At 36.2% G+C, this 19,652-nt stretch overlaps 1 protein-coding gene across 1 annotated transcript in view; it reads left to right on the forward strand.

Annotated features, from left to right (window-relative positions):
* LOC150107055 (homeobox protein dve-1-like) overlaps positions 1 to 19,652 on the forward strand; it is a 254,064-nt gene that overhangs the window by 9,924 nt on the left and 224,488 nt on the right. The window contains exon 2 of the mRNA XM_090392921.1: positions 6,990 to 7,200. Within this exon, the coding sequence (XP_090249047.1) occupies positions 6,990 to 7,200 (211 nt within the window). The remainder of the gene's footprint in view (positions 1 to 6,989; positions 7,201 to 19,652) is intronic.

The following is a 19,652-nucleotide window of genomic DNA, read 5'->3' on the forward strand; positions in this document are numbered from 1 at the left end:
TAGCTTTGCTTTTTTCTCCAAATTTTCCCAAAATATTTTTGTATGTCTCACAATCATTTCCTACGCTGCTATTTAGATCCCCAACAAGGACCAACTTTTCCTTTTTCATTGTGTCAGTTGCTTTTTCTAAAGCCTCAAAAAATTCCTCCACTTCTGCCTTAGTAGAACCTTCTGTGGGACCATAGGCACAAATAAGTCTCATTGTCCAGTTCCCCATTCTCATATTTGCCCACATTACTCTACTTGAGACTGACTGCCATTCAAGAAGATTAGCCTCATATTTTGGGTTGAATACTATTTAATTGAATTATTTATTTAATTATTTATTGAATTAAATTTTTTTTTCACTAGAGGTCAGGCCAGTAGAAGACCCGTTGATCAAATCATTGTCTCTCTGCCATACTGTGTGAAATGTAATATAGCTTGTCTTTGTATATATGTGTATACTCCAGATGATGACCTTAATATGAAGGTCGAAACGTTGGGAAATTAAAATAGTTATTTTTGACACGAATGTAGTTTCCATAATTTGTCTGAAATGAATTAGCCTAGTTGTGATAATACTTCATGCATAACCTTGGTTTGCTTGCAGTTGGAGAAGGATTAAACAAGAATATACTTTCTTGATTCTTTATAGATACTTGTGACATTAGGATTATAAAATATATACACGTTTACACAAGAATATTATTTAATTTGCCAAATATTACAGACCATCTTCAGTGGCTACCTAGGAATAGTTTTAAAAAACAAGGTGGAATACGAGCAGTTGATCTTTCACAAATAGAACGAGCTGTGTGGTGTCATATCGCTAAGTATTAAAAGAGTAAACATTTTTTTTATCAGAGTCATGATTAAATTAAAGATATTAATTCAGAAATTCATGTAATAATCTTAAATAACATTAGACTAATATGGGAGGGGAAAATAATAATTAATGTGTTTTTCCTGATTAAACTTTCCCAAATTTTTCATACAGATATACAGTCATTACGATTCAAGTTAGGATGTTGAAGTAAAGCCTCCACACTTTCTTTAAATAAACATTCAAATTTATAGCGACATCTGTATAGGAGGCGCGTCTTGGACCAAAGGATGTTGTGGCTTGTTTCTATTCCGTGCTAAGCTAATCCAGATTTCTCGGGTTTGTTGTGTTGAATGGATGATTGATGCTCTTAAATTCTTTTTTCTATAGAGCGTCCAGTTTGTCCACAGTAGGAAAGATTACAGTTACATGGAACTTGATACACACCAGGTAGAGACATAGTTGAGCATTTATCTTTAGAAGAAGGAAAATGGGTGGATAATTTGTTAATAGGTGTATAAGTGGCTGTTAAATCATATTTCTTCAGAATTCTTGAAATTGGTTCTGAAATCCCGGAAATGTAAGGAATTGGAACTCGACTTATTGAATCTTTGCTGTTTTTTGTTGGATTGTAAGAATCGAAAAGGTGTTGTGTACTCTTTTCGGAGAAGCCATTTAGTTTCATGTGATGTTTGATAGTTGAAAGTGCTTTCTGTAATAAATGAGAAGTTGAACAGTTGGTTTTGGCTCATCGGATTAAACATTTTATGATTCCTGTTTTTTGATAAGCATGATGAGCAGATTCTTTGAGAATATAACAACCTGTGAAAGTTGGTTTTCTGTAAACTGTTGTTGTTGTAAGAATACCTGAAGGTAAACGGATGAGGAGGACATCTAAAAATGATAACTCATTGTCTTTTTCAATCTCCATGGTAAAATTTATACGAGGATGTAAGGAATTGATACTGCTTAAAAAGGAAGGTAAGGAGTCTCTGTTACGAGGCCATACAGCAAAGATGTCGTCTATATATCTAACCCAAAAGGATGGTTGAGGGGAATCTAGATGAGAACAGGACTTCTTCTAGATGTTCCAAATAAAAGTTGGCTAGAGCAGGAGAGAGCGGACTTCCCATGGCTGTTCCTTCCACATGGTTGTAAAATTTGTTTTGACATAAGAAATATCCAGAATGCATTACGAAATCAAATAATTTTATAATGTCTTGTGGGAAGATGTCAGCAAGTAATTCCAAAGTCTCTTTGAGAGGTACATTCGTATATAAAGATTCTATATCAAAGCTATAGAGTTCCAGACTGGTGGGCCGGTTCTCCTTGAATTCTGATGACTTGAATTTTGAAGACTCGACACTCAGGGTAGCCCCTGAGATTTTAAACATTTCAAAAAACTTGACATAAGAAGGCTTATCATTTTATATATATATATATATATATATAGGGTAGATTGTTAAGTAGATATAATATCTACTTGGTCTTAAAACATTTTAAATTTGTTTTCATTATTTCACAGCCCCCTCAACAAACTGTGGGCTGCTGCCCACTGTTTAGGAAGCTCTGCTCTGGACAATCTGAGGATGTGCATTGTTTTCTAGGTTGTATATATGTTGTCCACAACTTGGAGATTTTTAGCCCATCATTTTTGTTTACATTTAGTTTTATGAATGTTTCCCATGCCTCTTTAAATGTTTCTTTTATACTAGGTTCTTGAGTGGTGTAAGAGTTGAGTCCTATGGAAAGTCCAGCCAGTCTCATGGAAGGTCTCCAGTACATGGACTGACAAGTGTAGTTTTCTCATGGTGGATTAGTCAGATATGGTTTTTGCATTCTGTTTTTTCCTGATGTCAGTCGTGCATCCAATTTCACCAGTGTATGGAAGGGTAAACTTGCATTTAATTTGGTGTACTCCAGTGTGTGTGTGTGGAAAAATGGAGGGGGAGTGCTTATGACCTATGAACATGGAGGTGCATTTTGACGCAGGAAATAAGATTGGAAACCCCAGGAATTTGATGATGAGGTTTAACAGATAGACTAAAAAATCCCCCCTCCATTTTTCCACCTTAATAGCAATAAATTCAGTACAAACTAGATTTGACATGCTTCTAAGGTGTAAAAATGGAGGGGGGGGGGAGTGCTTATGACTTATGAACATGGAGGTGCATTTTGACGCGGGAAATAAGATTGGAAATCCTGGGTTACTATTAATAATATATATATATATATATATATTATTTTGTTTAGGGCTGCATTTTTTGTGGGTGGAGGGGGGGAAACAAAGGGGGAAGAATATCCTTATGTGAAAATGGGGACTATTAATATAATTATGGCTATTATAGCCTGTTTTTGTTTAGGAGTGTCTCTTATTTTAATACATTGGCTAACATTATTCAGAAAAGGGGTATATATATATATATATATATATATATATATATATATTATTAGGGCATTATGGGTGAGTATAGAAGGCAATATGGCAGAATAAAAGAGGTGGAAAAAATTTTGTACATACCTTGTTTTTGGTTCTATGATGCCTTCCAATTCCAAGATCTTGCTGAAGGTTGTTTATAAATGGAGAGGGGAGGAAGAGAGAGGGAGGGGGAAAGGAACATGGGGGTGCATTTTGATGCAGGAAATAAGATTGGAAGCCCGGGTTACTATTAATAATATATATATGTGTGTGTGTGTGTGTGTTATTTTATTTAGGGCTGCATTTTTTGTGGTGGGGGGGAACGAAGGGGAAGAATATCCTTATGTGGAAATGGGGACAAGGATTGGCTATAATAGCCGTAATTATATTAATAGTGTTTAAGAGGAGTAACATGGGAATTTTCCCAGAAACTATACTTATTTCTTTTTTGTTATTTTTGATATTTTAATGGAAAAAAATCACACATTGGTGCAGGCTCACAAATTTTGCTTCCTTCCTATTTCGACGCTTAATAAATATATGCTTATTCATATAAGTTTCATTTCAAAGCAGAAATCTAAGAATTGCAGTTTCAAATATTTCACCTGATAATTGACTTTTTGTGTAGCAGTATTGAAACACATCCATCACATTAAATTGTTATTAAACTTCTTTTTTGTTTTTAATTCTTTCTTTATTACTAATCATTTTACGTTTCATGTGCTCATACTGCAAATGTACAATAATAATATATCTATCTATATAAAAATATGAGATAATGTGCCATGTCAAATGTGTATGTAAGATGCTAAAAATGTAATATTTGCATTTGATTTTTGCAATATTTGCTGGTATGTTTTGTATTGAATATAAATACAATAAATATTATAATAATAAATGTCTATATTATGATTTTTTTTTTGAGGGGAGCCATGAAATATTTTAATTTTTCCAAAGGGAGCCCTAACATCCAGAAGTTTGGAAAGCACTGTCCTAGATGTCTGGAGTAATCACTTTTAAAGATTATTAAACGAAATAAGCAGTGACAGATGAAATAAAAAATTTTTGTTTAATTTGGTTAAATATTGCCTTTTATTAATATTGCCCTCTCTCATTTTGCATAATATCAGTAGACTACTGGATGTTCCTTTTGAAATCATTCACCATAACATTAATGTAAAAAAATAGTGCAGGTGTCTCTCCTTGTACATTAAGATAATTAATATAAAGTCATTGGCCTCTATATACAAACCTGGTTGTGAAAATACTTCACATGCAAACTTTGTTTACTTACACTTCAATAAGGATTACACAAGAATATAATTTCTTGGAATCTTTAATTTAATTTATAGCCAAGTCTATAACATTTATCTCTGTTGTGGTTATTATAAAATTAATGTGTTACACCTTTTGTTCCTTGTATGTTGGAAATCTGACTTCTGCATTATTTCAACTTTGGTATCTCTTCTGGATCTGACTCCCACTGATGAGACCTCAATAAGGTTGAAACTGGTATGGGTAATCATCCTTCCCATAATGCATAGCATTATACACATCCAAAAGGCTGTGGGCTTTGTATTAAGGTATACTAAGGCAATTAATTTGAAGTCATCAGCCTCTATATGCAAGCACAAAATTTGTTTTGCTTACACTTGGATAAAGGATTAAACAGCAATGTAATTTCTTGGCATCTTTAATTTAATTTAATTAAAAATGCTATGTAGTAATAATTCTAAATGCAGTTCCAAAGGTTGCATTAGCAGTGGCATTTGAAAACTACTTTGACTGTCAATTTAATTCAACTGGAGGATCTTTAATTTCTAAATTAAAGATCGTTAAAAATCATTTAACATCTATAATGCTTCAAACAAGACTGAGCATCCCTGCAATAATGAAAGATCTTTCAGAGAGCACTATGGATGATTTAAAGAATTTGCTACATAAAAAAAAAGCATGAAAATTAAATATTTGAACCTTAAAGTTTGTGTTGAATAATTTTAATGCTGTATTATTTATATTTTTGTAGTCTCTTTTGTTTTTATGTTTAAATTTTAATGATATACACTTTACCAATAATTGTCCAGACATCCCCTGTTATTTGAAGTTATGAAACATTCCAGGTTTGTTCGTGTACAGATAGTAGGAAGCAGTATTTCATTGTATCAGTTGAATACAGGTATGACAACATGATGTGAACTTAGTGACTTTGAGAGATGTGTCATTGTGAGCTGTCACATTGGTGGTATGTTCATGTGTGCCATTGCCACTCAACTGGAGTATCCAGAATCTGCAGTTGGCAATGCAGTCAACAAATGGAGACGTCTGGCATCACTAGTGAATGAAAGTACGTAGGGCGGCCGCCAAAAATGACTGACAGGAACAGAAGGGTGTTAAAACAGGTGGCACAGAAAAACTGGCTACAATCAGCACAGACCATCTGTGATGAGTTCCAGAGCGCCAGTAACACCATGGTGAACACTAATACTATACGAAAATAACTCCATTTACTGGGTTTCCACAGAAGAGCAGTGGCACACAAGCCAAACATCACAACAATGAATAAAGTGGTTCGTAAGGCCTGGTACAAAGAGCATGCAAGCTTCACCATTGATCAATGGAAAATAGTACTCTGGAGTGATGAATCAAGGTTCACCTGTTTCCAGTCTGATGGCTAGGTGTGGGTGTGGAGGCACCCTGGTGAATGCTTGTCACCATCGTATGTTGTACCCACAGTAAAGTTTGGTGGTAGTGAAGTAATGGTGTGGGGTGCATTCAGCTGGTCTGGAGTGTGACTACTGGTCGTTGTCCATGGTTCCATGAGGGCAGCTCAGTACCTTGATATTCTGGATAATCAGGAGCTGCCAACACTGTGGAGTTTTTATGGAATGGACCCTTGTTACCAGTAGCACAATGGGGGGGGGGGCGAGTTGAGTAGATGATTTGAGATACACACTATGCATTGCATAGGACCTATGACTGGGCATTTGCAATGACTAATTCATAAGTAGTATAGAAATAGAACACACGACGACAAAACATAAATAAAAAAATGAATTTTAATTAGGAAAAGATTTTTGAAAAATGTTTTAATATTTTTTCCCTTTTTTCTTTGGGGGCAGGGCCCCTTGGCCCTCCCCCCTTCTGGGTGTACCACTGCTTGTTACTATCAAGATGACAATGCCCCATGCCACAAAGCTGCAACTGTTATGGAATGGTATGAAGAAATAGGTGTTAAGCGACTGCCCTGGCCTGCACAGAGTCCTGACCTCAACCCCATTGAACACTTGTGGGACGAATTGGAGCATTGATTGAGGTCCTGAGCAGCACATCCTCGATCTGTCACTGAACTCAGTGCTGCTTTGATGGAGGAATATAGAAAAATTTCACCTGATGTCTGCCACACATTGGTGGAAAGCCTCTCTCAAAGGGTGTATGAGGTGATCAAAGCCAAACGTGGACATATTTGATATTAAGGTTTGCCTGCTGGTATCAATTGTAATTGCTTAAGTGTCCAGACAATTGTTGTTAGATAGTGCATATGTGTCTATATAAAGATTTTGATATTGAAATTAAAAAAAAAAGTGAAGCTAAAGTACTTCATTATTTCTCACTTTAAAGGGTGCATTTTTTAGTTAATACATGCAAATGTACATATCATTATTCCAGTGAAGTTTATTCTCATTTTTTTTTTCTTGTCATTTATTATATTTTTGAATTCAGCAAAAAAAAGTTATTTATTTTATTTTGCTTTATTTTATTATGAAGAACCTTGTCCTCAGCCATTCCTCCATTGGTGTTGGGCTATCTTCTAGTTATCAAACTCTCCATGATGTGTCAAATGACAAAAGAGATTTGGATACCTTAGGCGATGATAGACTTGTTGGACATATAAGCCCTGGTGGTCACCTACCTGTTCAGAGTTGTACTTCATTAGTTGACTTGAAAATACCATCAAAAACAGCTGTTAGTCCTTCAGGTAATATTTCATACTTCTGTTGAAGGAGGAATGCGCAAAATATGTGTGCATGTGTATGCACACACACAGATATAACTAGTATTATTAGTATTAAAATTACTTCTGGGTTCTATGGTTTCAGAAGACTTATTTGGACTTATCACTATTTGCCATCCTCTGTAATTATGTATTCTACTTATTCACACTTGCCATGTAAAAAAATAATTATTGCATTTTTTTACTCACTTGATCCTTTTTACACTCTTCAGATTGCAATATTTCCCCACTCACCAACTTTCTTCTTCTGTTATATCTTCTCCTCCTGTCTATCAAACTTTTGCATTGCATGTTCCCTTATTCTGACTTGTACTCAACATTCCAAGGTCCTGAGAGTTGCTTACCTCTGCACTCTTTTTCTCTCTCTCTCTCTCTCGTTAGTGTTTCCTTATCACTCAGATGAAATGTCCACAGAAATGAAGATTGTCCTGATCAGAGTATTATACAGTGGCACTATCACCTCCTTATCCCTGCAGATGAGATGTATTGACAGCAATCTTCTGAGTAGTCTTTGCACTACTCAGTGATATGTCCCCTTATATGGTAGTTTTGATTTTGCCTTTGCAAAATCAAAAATTATCATAATTATCTCTACTGTCTAACAAACCTCTAACCCATTTATAAAATGTAATGAAGTCACTGAATCAAGATTCCCCCCCCCACACACACACCTTAGCAGACTCATACTGTTTCCTAGAAAGATTTCTGTTCTCATCACACCACGTTTGTATTCTATTCCTAAACAATTTCTGCATCACTTTAACCACCATACCTGGCACACCACTGATGTGAATTCTCTCTTATTCAGTTGCTTCTTCGTTTCTCTCTTTCTACTTTTTCAGGACTGTTCCTGTTGCCAGACTTGTAGAGCAACCAAGTCCAGGATACTGTCACCTTCACAAATTCCCTGAAGATATATGATGGTATTCAAATCTAGCTCTACTGACATTAACATAAAGCTTAATTTTAAAATTCCAGACATTCCACATTCTTGACCCACTTGGTATCTCCTTTTTCTCCATTGTTGTTCATCACTACTTCCAATCCCTTCAGCTAGATATGATCCATGTGCATTTACTTAAGTTAATCTTCTGTATTCACCCCATTTTCTACTAGTTAAATACATGTAGAATTCTTTAGGGTTTCCTTTGGTTGAGGCTACAGATCTTCCTTGCTATACTCATCACCTTCCTAGCTTGTCTTATACTCCTTATGCTACTGAATTGTACTCTGTTCTTTAAATTCTTCATAACATCTTTCTCTACAACTCCTGTATAATTTCATGATTCAACCATTTTACCCAAATCTGTTTATCCTCCTAACCTTGTAAATACAGTCTGACGTTGCTCATTAAGTAATCCTAAGTGAAATTCATGGCACTAATGATTTTTCTTCCCTTCAATTGATTATGCTATGGTGGGTGACCAGTCTGTTTCCTTAGTTTCATGATCTCCTGCACTATAATTCCACATATCTCTTTTGTTCACTGACTTTTCAATTCACTGATATGGCAATATTAAATGGACATTAATCAAAACTTCGCACAAATTTATGGCATCAGAATGACTATCTGTTATTACCATACGAGATTATTATTAAGTCTAACTCGTATCTCACATGTTGCTTCTACCAAATATTGTGTAAATAACTTTCTCCCTGAGTAAATCAAGGAATTCATTTTCATTATTCACACAGTTATTTCTTGCTTCCTATCAATACTTATGTAGTGAAAGTTTGTTTCAGTAGGGAAATATTGTGAGTTGGCATATTGAAAAGAATTACAACATCAGAATTAAAACAACTTGCATAAAACATTATATTAGCATAGAATTTTCACTAAGTATCATAAGTGTTGTCAGTACAAGATCGCAGAATGGCAATTAAACATTAACAGACGATTCTAAAGAAGTGCCACCTAAGTAGCTAATGTAATATAACTGTAAAAGGTCAATATTTTCCTAACATTAAAAAAAAAAAAAAAATTATTATTATTACGTGATACCTCCAAGGAGTCCAAAGACTCATCGAGGGAGGGGGGGTACCTACTCTACAACTCTCCATCTCCTCCACCACTGAGTTCACCAACTACAGCAAACCACAACTACCATCATCATCTACATCAATGCCATATGCTGCCCACCACCACAACTAGTATTTTCAAAGACAATCACAAACATCCATGCCCACAGCAGAATTTGAACCCGCAGCCTTTTGGCTGAAAAGCAAATACTCTAACCACTTGACCAACCAGGCTGGCTGAAAAAATACATCATAATTATTATTATTATTACATGACACCTCCAGGGAGTCCTGAGACTCATTGAGGGAGGGCACGTACTCTACAACTCTGTCTCCACCACTTGCAGTTCAAAAACTACACCAACGCTGTCTATCGCACCATCACCACCACTAGTATTTCCACAGATAATTCACAAACATCCATGTCCACAGTGGGATTTGAACCCTCAGTCTTTTGGCTGGAGAGCGGATATGCTAATCGCTTGGCCAACCAAGCCAGCTGGCTATATATTATTATTACATAACACCTCCAGGGAGTCCAAAGACTCATCAAGGGATGGCACTAACTCTACAACACTCAGTCTCCACCACTCCACGAACTGCAACTACCTTCATCATGTACACCAATGCCATCTACTGCCAACCACCACCACCACTAGTATTTTCAGAGTACACATACACACACATGAGTGAGGGGGGGATGAAAAGTTCTAATAAACACCAAGAACAAAAATAGACCAATTTGTGCAACAATAGGGAAAGACTTTTTTTTTCTCAGAGGATTGCAAATGATGCACCAGCACTGTAACAAGTGTATAACACTTTGTAGGGAATATGCAGAATAATATGTAAGTTACATAGGTAACTTACATATTATTACATTATTATTATTATTTTATTATTAAACAAGACCTCATGGAGTCAAAGACTCATCTAGGAGGTCCTTTTATCTCACACACATCTCATCATACCGTGTCTTAAACACATTCAAAACTCTTTGCAGACACCACACTCTCAGGCAAGGCATTCCAATCACTCACAACTCTGCACGAACAAAAACCTGCTTCTCCCCCCCCCTACTCACACCCTCTTTATACAGTTTCCAGGGATGACCTCTGGTTCTCCCCTGATCTCCCACTATTCTCTGTAGAACTTATCCATCATTGATCCTATAACAACCCCTTACCAACTTGTAGGTCTCTATCATATCTCCCCTCTTCCTTCTCTCCACTAGACTCTGCAAATTACATCTTTTCAATCTTTCCTAATACTCGACATTCCAGAGGCCAGAAATTACCTTAGTCAGTCGCCTTTGGACCCTTTCCAACATCTCTTCATCCTTCTGAAAACCAGGTGACCAAATCTGGGCACAATAGTCCATGTGTGGCCTAATCAAAGCCTTATACAATGGAACAAGAATCTCCCTACTTCTACACGTCAGTGTCTTCCGCATCATTCCCAGAAGTCCTTGTGTTGTCTTCACAATTTTGGTGATGTGTCCCCTAAATTTTAGATCCTTATCCAATATCATCCCCAGATCTCTTATTTCCTCTACTTCCAACAATACATTCTCACCAAGCATAAATTCTGCATCCCATCTTTGTTTTCCAAATTTTAAAACCTTACATTTTGCAACATTGAACTCACATCCCCATTTGCTTGCCCAATCACTCAATTTATCCAAGTCTTCTTGCAAGGCCACAACATCTTCACTACTCTTTATGGTTCGTCCCAACTTTGCATCATCTGCAAACAACTGAATATCTCCATCCAAATCTTCGCCAATATCATTAATATACAAGTTAAATAGTAATGGCCCTAAAACAGACCCCTGAGGCACTCCACTAATGACTTTCCTTTTCCTGGATATTGCACCCCCATACACAACTTGTTGATACCTATCAGATAGCCAGTCTCCAATCCAATGCACTAATCTAATATCCAACCCCATCTGCTCTAGTTTGACTGTCAACTTATCATGAGGTACTCTATCAAAAGCTTTTGCAAAATCCAAGTATATTACTGTGTATCCTTCTCCTCTGTCCAAGGAAGCAGTCACTTTATCTTAATAAGTAAGTAGATTACTAAAATGACCTCCCTTTAGCAAATCCATGCTATCCATCAAAGATTATACCATTGTTGTCAACCCAACTTACATATCTCAATTCTTTCATGGCAATTATCACAAATTTTCAGCACATCATTGTGTGTGTGTGTGTTCATATTATTTACTGGCTGAATTCTGAGAATTAGAAAAACAAATTAATTTAACACACAACATGTTTTGTCGGAATGCCGACTTCTTCAGATGCGAGAGCATTAAAAGCAAACATAAAAAAATACCATAAAGAAACATTGTACCACTACAATAACAGACTATGAACTGGAATTAAATTTGAACTGAAGCAACAATCTGGGCTGAAGTTCTATTGTTAGGCATATGCGAGCGTGTGACTTCACGGGTGCACCAGTATCTGATGGCAGAGCTATGCGAGTCTGGCAAACTATAACTAAGGTTACTGTTTAAGTGAGAAGAGTCTAGGATAATTTCTTTGGACCAACTATGCGACTTTCTACTTCATCATGGCATATATGAATTCTTTGATGTTGTATTCCAGTCTATTTCGTGTTGGTGGCTTTCATTATTTGTGTTCACTGAGAACAGGACATGGCTTGAGAGGATGCTTGCTCTGCTTCTACTATAAGCAATGTTGCAGGAGGATGGTCTTCTCAGTTTGGCCATTATATGGCTTCCCACAGTTATATATGCTTTTATATACACCTGGAAACTGAAGATGATTGTGATCCTGTTTTGGTTGGCTTAGAATTGATCTTAGTTTAGGAAGAGTGGAAAAGCACTTTTTTATATTAAAGTTTTTCAAAATTCTTAGTTTCCGGGAGTGTGAGCTGATGTACGGTAAAGAGATATAACCCTTGGGGTTGTCCTGTGTCTCTGTGTTGTTTTGAGGATGGTACTATAGTTGTTTATTGATAGTTTTTAAAGAGTAGTCATTATTTGTGAAGGTTCTTTTGAGATGTTGTAGTTCATTTTTTAGCTCCTCCTCATCTGACAATACAGACCTGGCACTATGAGCCAGAGTGGAGATGATACCTAACTTCTGTGCTGGATAGTGGTATGAGGACGCATGCAGGTATCTGTTTGTGTGCGTTGATTTTCTGAAGATCGAGATTTTTAAGGAGTCAGACATCTTAGTAAGTTTGATGTCTGAAAATGGCAGAGATCAGTTTTCTTCAATTTCGATGGTAAACTTTTTGTCTGAGTGGAAGTTGTTTAAAAAAATGTGAAGATTATCTATACTGTATTCCCAAATAAGGAATATGTCATCCACATAACAGCCAGATTTTAGGTTTAAGTGTAGCAGTAGAGAAGGCCTTTTCTTTGAAATCCTCAAAAAAAAAAAAAAAAAAGTTGACTAGTATTGGAGACAGGGGGCTGCCCATTGCTAATCCCTTATTTTATTTATAAATTTTTTCTTCAAACTTAGAGTAGCCTGAATTAATACAATGTGACAGCAGAGCAAAGATCTTTTTTAAGATCTTGTTACTTAAAATATTGAGAACCTCTTGAGTTGGAACATTTGTGAAGAGTGCCACTACATCAAAACTTGCCATAATATCTGAATTCTTGAGCTTTATATTTTTAATTTTGGAGATGAAGTCTGTTGAATTTTTAATGTAAGAAGGAGATTTTCCTGCTAAACCTTTTAAGGAGGATGCTAGATATTTTGATAACTTATACGTACAAGGTGAGTCAATACTATCAACAATTGGCCTTAGTGGGAAATTTTCTTTATGTACCTTTGGAAGGCCGTATAATCTGGGGATGAGTGGATGTCGAGAATGAAGAAAAAGGCGTATGTTTCTTGGAAGTTCCATGGTCTTTTTTAGGAGGTTGTTGGTTCTATTATGTATCTCTCTCGTTGGGTCTCTCTCTCTCTAGCTCTGAGTATGTATTTGACTCTAATAACGCTAAGATTTTGTTACGGTAATCTGTTTTATTTAGGACGGCAGTTGCATTACCCTTGTCAGCTTGGAGGATGATAACATCTTTGTTCTTCGTAAATTTTTTAATGGCTTGTCTTTCACCAGGAGAAATGTTGTCAACTGGGGGTTTTGCATAGTTGATTTACTTTGCATGGAATTTTACTTCACATGGAAGCGATATTTGCAATCAACAATGCAAAACTCAACAACACAGAAGCCATATTATGGCCAAACTGAGAAGTTCATCCTCCTGTGTCTTGAAGAACATCAGAGAGACATCGCTTATAGTAGAACCAGAGCAAGCACCCTCTCAAGCCATGTCCTGTTCTCAGTGAACACAAATAATGAAGGCTGCCAACACGACATAGACTGGAATATAACATCAAACATTCGTATATGCCACGATGAAGTAGAACGCCGCATAGTTGAATCCAAAGAAATTATCCTAGACTCTTTCACATAAACAGTAACCTTAGTTATAGTTTGCCAGACTCGCATAGATCTGCAATCAGATATTGGTGCATCTGAGAAGTTAGTTAGCCCGGACTGTAGCTTCAATTCAAACTTAATTCCATTTCATAGTCTGTTATTGTAGTGGTACGATGTTTCTTTACGGTGTTTTTTATGTTTATTTTCAATGTTCTTACACCTGAAGAAGTCGGCATTCCGACGAAACATGTTGTGTGTTAAATTAATTTGTTTTTCTAATTCTCGGAATTCAGTCAGTAAATAATATGAACATATCTACATGCCGAATCAACATAACCGATAATCGTGTGTGTGTGTGTGTGTGTGTGTGTGTGTGTGTGTGTGTGTGTGTGTGTGTGTGTGTGTGTGTGTGTGTGTGTGTGTTTAGACAAAATAAAGTAACGATTAGCTGATTTAAAAAGTACATACAAAGCAGATGTATATAGACCATCTGATCTGTTTAAGTTAGGACACTGAAGTAAAGTTTCACACATTTCTTTATAAAGCTGTTCTTAGGCGAAAATAAATCTATGCTAATACAGTTTTTTGCATAAGTGTTTCTCTGGTGTTATAATTCTTTTCAATAGTGAAAGTCACTTGTTATCACTTATTTGTAACTTACCAGTTTAATCTCCTTGAACATTTCAGAATCATCTTCCTCAGTATTCCATGGTAACGCCCCATTTCTTTTATTCTTTTTCTCTTCCAGATAAGTTATATATTGTATTCATCTGTCTTCATCATCCCTGTTACATCTATCCATTTATTTTGAATAATCCTTACATTTTTGTATAATAGCTTTCCCCTTTCTAACAGTTTTGCACTATTATTCTACAAGATATTTGACTTCATGCCTCCATTGAGGCCATCCCTGAAATCCTATCTCATGTACCACTGTTCCTCTCCTCTCTGTTCTGGTAGCTTACTCACAGTCCCACTGCCTAATTATTGTTTCTTGCATGAACACACACACACACACACACACACACACACACACACACACACACACACACACACACACACACACACACACACTTCTCTCAACAGCTTCACAATTATTTCATTTCAGTCTATTCAGCATCACATTGTCCATTTCTCTCTCTCTCTCCCTTCCTCTCCTTTTGGATGTATGAGATAAAATTTTTAAATTTATCTCACACAGCCACATACTCAAGGACTCTTCCTACACTCTAGCCATCATGTGATTCATAATCATTGCCTATTCCTAATTTCTCTACTATCATATCTTGACAATCGTGCACTCTTCCACTTTGCTATCTCATTCACACTTCTTCATAAATCATTTTTCTCCCATATACACCTTCAACCCCTGCTATGTTTGATTGAAGATATGATGCATACCACTTTCTGCTGCTATCACCACTTCTTTCTTCTTACACTTTTAACAGCCAGTCTCTTTCCATGTCACATGCCTAATTCCTTCTTCAGCATCACCAATCTACTTCTTATAACTGCTTCTATCACTAGTAATGCTTCTCCAACACGGATACTCCATCTTTCTACCAGAATACTAGATAACCCTCACTATCTTTGCCAATACCCTTAACCTTTCTTAACAAGCTCCCCCCCCCCCCTTCCAAAGATCTTTCTTTAATATATTGTATAATTTCCTGCAAGATCTTTCTTGTAGGAAATTATACAGGATCGTGCTTAAGTAGCATTGACGTTCACAAGATTATTCGCATCCCATTGAAGAATAGTGAGGAGATCACAATTTAAGGCATTAGTTCTAGAGGCTCTCAGACTTCTAATGACTGGGCCCTACAAGGTTTGTGAAATAAGAAGGAAAAATGGAGTATACTGCCATCATCACAGAGTTCATCCCATTTAGCATCTTTGTAATCTAAGAGGACACAACACTGAGAATGGTTGTAGATTGTTCTAAAGTGGAGGAAACTTGAATTAAGTTGTGGGCTGGGTTACTAAGAGGAGAGCTAACATCCACAATGTAACCCAGCCCACAACTTGATCCAAGTTTCCTTCACTTTAGAACAGTCTATAACCATTTTCAGTGTTGTTGTCCTCTTGGATTACAAAGATGCTAAATGGGATGAGCTCTGTGATGATGGCAGTATACTCCACTTTTCCTTCTTATTTCACAAACCTTGTAAGGCCCAGTCATTAGAAGTCTGAAGAGCCTCTAAAACTAATGCCTTAAATTGTGATCTCTTCACTATTCTTCAATGGGATGCGAATAATCTTGTGAACATGAATGCTACTTAAGCACAATCCTGCAAGAAAGATCTTGCATCACTTTCCCTTACTTTTGATAACAGTCAAATATCAAAACATGATCAGATTTCTCTTCTTGGGCTGACCTGTATCTCCAGTCTTTCCTGTCATATAAGCACTTCTAAGCCATAGCTTCGACAGCTGCCAGAAAATTGTGTATTTCTCTGCACAAACCACTATTCTACACTATATAACTGCCAGAAACATTATAAATCTCAGATCTGCCAGAAAACATGGAACAGTGCTCTCAAATTTGGGGGGGGGTGCACTCAAAGCCTTACCAGCATTACTTGATGCTATTCAGCAGGGGACAGTTGAGATTAATTGATGACTACCTCCTCTCTCACAGAACCATTTCAGTCCCTCTCTCACACACATTCATTTTTTGAATTATGTCTTTTCTGCATTTACTTTAATGGTCACTGCTGGTATCATTCATCTACTATCCACCTCCAAATTTATCAAACTAATTTTCTCTCATTCCATCTACTTCTGTTCTTTGGAACAACTTCTATCGCTGTATCTTCCCTGAAGACTATATCCTTCAGCCATTCAAAAACATGTTAACAAATTTCTTATCCTGTTACTCACATTTGATACTGATGCGCTATAGGTTTTTTGCATCCTTTCATTTGTTAGCCAGATATATATAAAATCCTGTTATCTCTTTCCTTCCTGAAAACACTATCTCTTATATTCTATCCTTCTAAAATATGTTCCTTTGTCAGCCATGTTCTCACAAGTGCCTATAATTTTTGTCCAAGCAAGCTAACCAATGCTAATAACTTATTGTTCCTGATGCTTCAGCATTAATATATACATTAGGGTGCTCCTTACTGTCAAAGTTAAATGTTTTTTTTTTTTAGGTACCCTTTCTATATAATAAGTAAAAAAATATGGTAAACATTTTAACAAATTTATTGAATATTTATTTTGGAGATGTGATAGTGCAATATAATGTTCTTATCAGCAGAACCTCTTAGCCTTTCCATCCCAACTCTAGACTGTTCTACAAGAGATGAACCCTGTTAAGCCAAGTAACCTAATGAAGGTTGGTTCACTAACCTAACTTCCCAGTGGGAAGTTCGGTCAGCATCTAAAGGATGGCAGCAGAAGAACCTCAAATTTTTTTGATCAATGGTGACATACGCAGCCTCACTGAGTGAAGGATACTGTCCTCTACACTTCAGAACCTGGTCAGGAGAAGTGAGATATTTGACCAAAGCAAAGATGGCAATTTCTCAGAAGCATTGGCTTCCAGTCCTATGTAGCTCTTGCAAGAAAAACAAAGGTGGCAGTTTTCACTCTTTGAGAGCAGGGGGTGCCAAAAATCTCACAGAAGATGGCAGGCCATGGCAGAATATTTGACCTTGCGACTTAGAACATTCAACATGAGAACTTTGGCTAAGGACTTTCAAGTAGACTTTCTTCTGAAAGAGATTGATAACCTAAAATTTGAGTGTTTGATATTATGTGAAACAAAGATGAGTTGCCCTTACAGCAAACTGGAAGGAATACCAGGTCTTCCTTGGTGAATTGCATCCAAGAAACAATCTTGGAATGGGATTTATAGCTGGACCAAAACAAATAAAAAATATCCTATTTTGTAACATTTCATCAGGAAGAGTAGTTAAACCGATTGTTCAAGTTAGCCAAACAGAAACATTAAAAAGTAAACTGCTATGCACCTATTACTTTTATTCTATTCTACCACTACTTCTACAGCTGATGATGAAAAAATAGATTTATACAAGCAATTAGAGACAGTTTAAAAGATAAAAGCACACATCAATAGTATGTGGGGATTTCAATGCCAAAATTGATAAAGGCCAGCTAGCTGATGTGGGTTCATGGAGAATATTTGTTGATAGAAATGAAAGAGAAGAGCATCTGTCAGTTTTCTTTGCTGAAGCAGAGTCTTTATATAATGAATAGTTTTTTTTAAAAAAATGCTCTGGAAGAAAGTGAATGTGGAGATCTCCAGAGTAACAAGAAATGAAATTGACTACATTATGACAAATTTTAAAAGAATCATAAAACATCTTGGAACAATTGAAAAAACATACTGTGACATAAACTCAGCTCATAGACTGTTAAGAGCATCCTTCATATAGACAAAAGACAGGAAGCAAAAATACAAGCATTATCAAACCATAAACAATCAAAATGTATTGATAGGAGCAGTTTATTAAATTAGTGAAGCAGACTGATTGGATCTTGAAAGAAACTTAAAGACCTGACCAAATTCACTCAACAAATAAAACAATGCAAAACATCAGCAGAATTTATGACAAAAAATAATTGCAGGAAGTCTAGGCCAAGAAACTCTTGAGCTGCTATGTAAAAGAAGAGAGTTAAAAGATTCAGGTCATACTCATTTAGAATATATAATGATTAGTAAGTTACTAGTTACTGAGAATAAAGATGCAAGAAGATTGCAGCAAATTTAGAATAAATAAACTACAAGATGCAACAGAAAAACAAAGGAGCCTAAAAAAAGTAGAAATAGAATTAAGGATGAAAAAAACAATAATACCAGTTCTCCTAAATGAACAGAATATCAGAAAAACAAACAGAAGAGGAAATGGAAAAATCATCCAGAATTACTATATTAGGCTCTATTTATCCACACAAAATGTCACATCAATAAAGTTAATAGAGTATAAAGAAGCACCAAAAATACTGCCAGAAAATGTAGAATATGCAGTCAATCAGATGAAGGTAGAGAGCACCAGGAACAGATGAAATATAAAAATAAAAGATATCAAGGCAGGAGGAAATGTTCCTAATAAAGCTTTAGCAACAAAGTTCACTTGGTACCTGAATGAAAGTAAAGGAATGGAATGGAAATCATCTAAAACCAACCTCATCCATAAAAGGGAGAAAAAGAGAATATTGACAACTGTAGACCAGTATGTCTCCTGTTGCAATTCTATAAAATATTCACAAGAACCATGTTAAACAGAATCAAACATATGAAAATACCAGCAAACAGTGAGGAGGATTTTAAAAAGGATTCTCCACAATTGATTATACACTTACATTAAACCAACTAACTGAAAAATGCAGAGAATGTCATCTTCCACTTTGTGTACTATTTATTGATTTCAAAAAAGCATTTGACACAGTAAAACATAATGCAGTTTTCCAGGCACTAAAAAGTCGAGGCATTGAACAATTCAAGTTAATTCAAAACATATAATACAGGCAGCAAACCCCAGATTTCTCTTTTCAACAAACCCTTTGAAATACCTACTGAGGAGAGGAGTAGCTATGTGGCCAGTAGGAGGAGAAATGACTGTGGAAGAATGACATTGTGGGATAAAAATTGAAATAGAGTGACTGATGCAGAGGACATAGTGGAATTGTTCAATGAACACTTTATTGGAGTATTTCATCCTGGAGGAGTCAATTTGAATACTAGAGGGATAGGGCAGGTTCGAGGTTTAGAGGTGCAGGAGGAGAGTGTGTTCCACATACTGAGTACTCTGGATGTTAGTAAAGCTGTGGGACTGGATGGTATTTCACACGAATTTTGAGAGAATGTGCTAAGGAACTGACAGTGCCTTTGACCTGGCTTTTCAATGAAAGTCTGGCTGTGGGAAAGGTGCCCATGGAATGGAAGGAAGGTAAGATAGTGCCATTGCATAAAGGCAGTAGCAGACTGGAAG

The sequence above is a fragment of the Typopeltis vanoorti genome, chromosome 5 (assembly GCF_054136105.1).
Source record: "Typopeltis vanoorti isolate ZY-2024b chromosome 5, IOZ_Tvanoo_1.0, whole genome shotgun sequence".
NCBI classification, from domain to species: domain Eukaryota; kingdom Metazoa; phylum Arthropoda; class Arachnida; order Uropygi; family Thelyphonidae; genus Typopeltis; species Typopeltis vanoorti.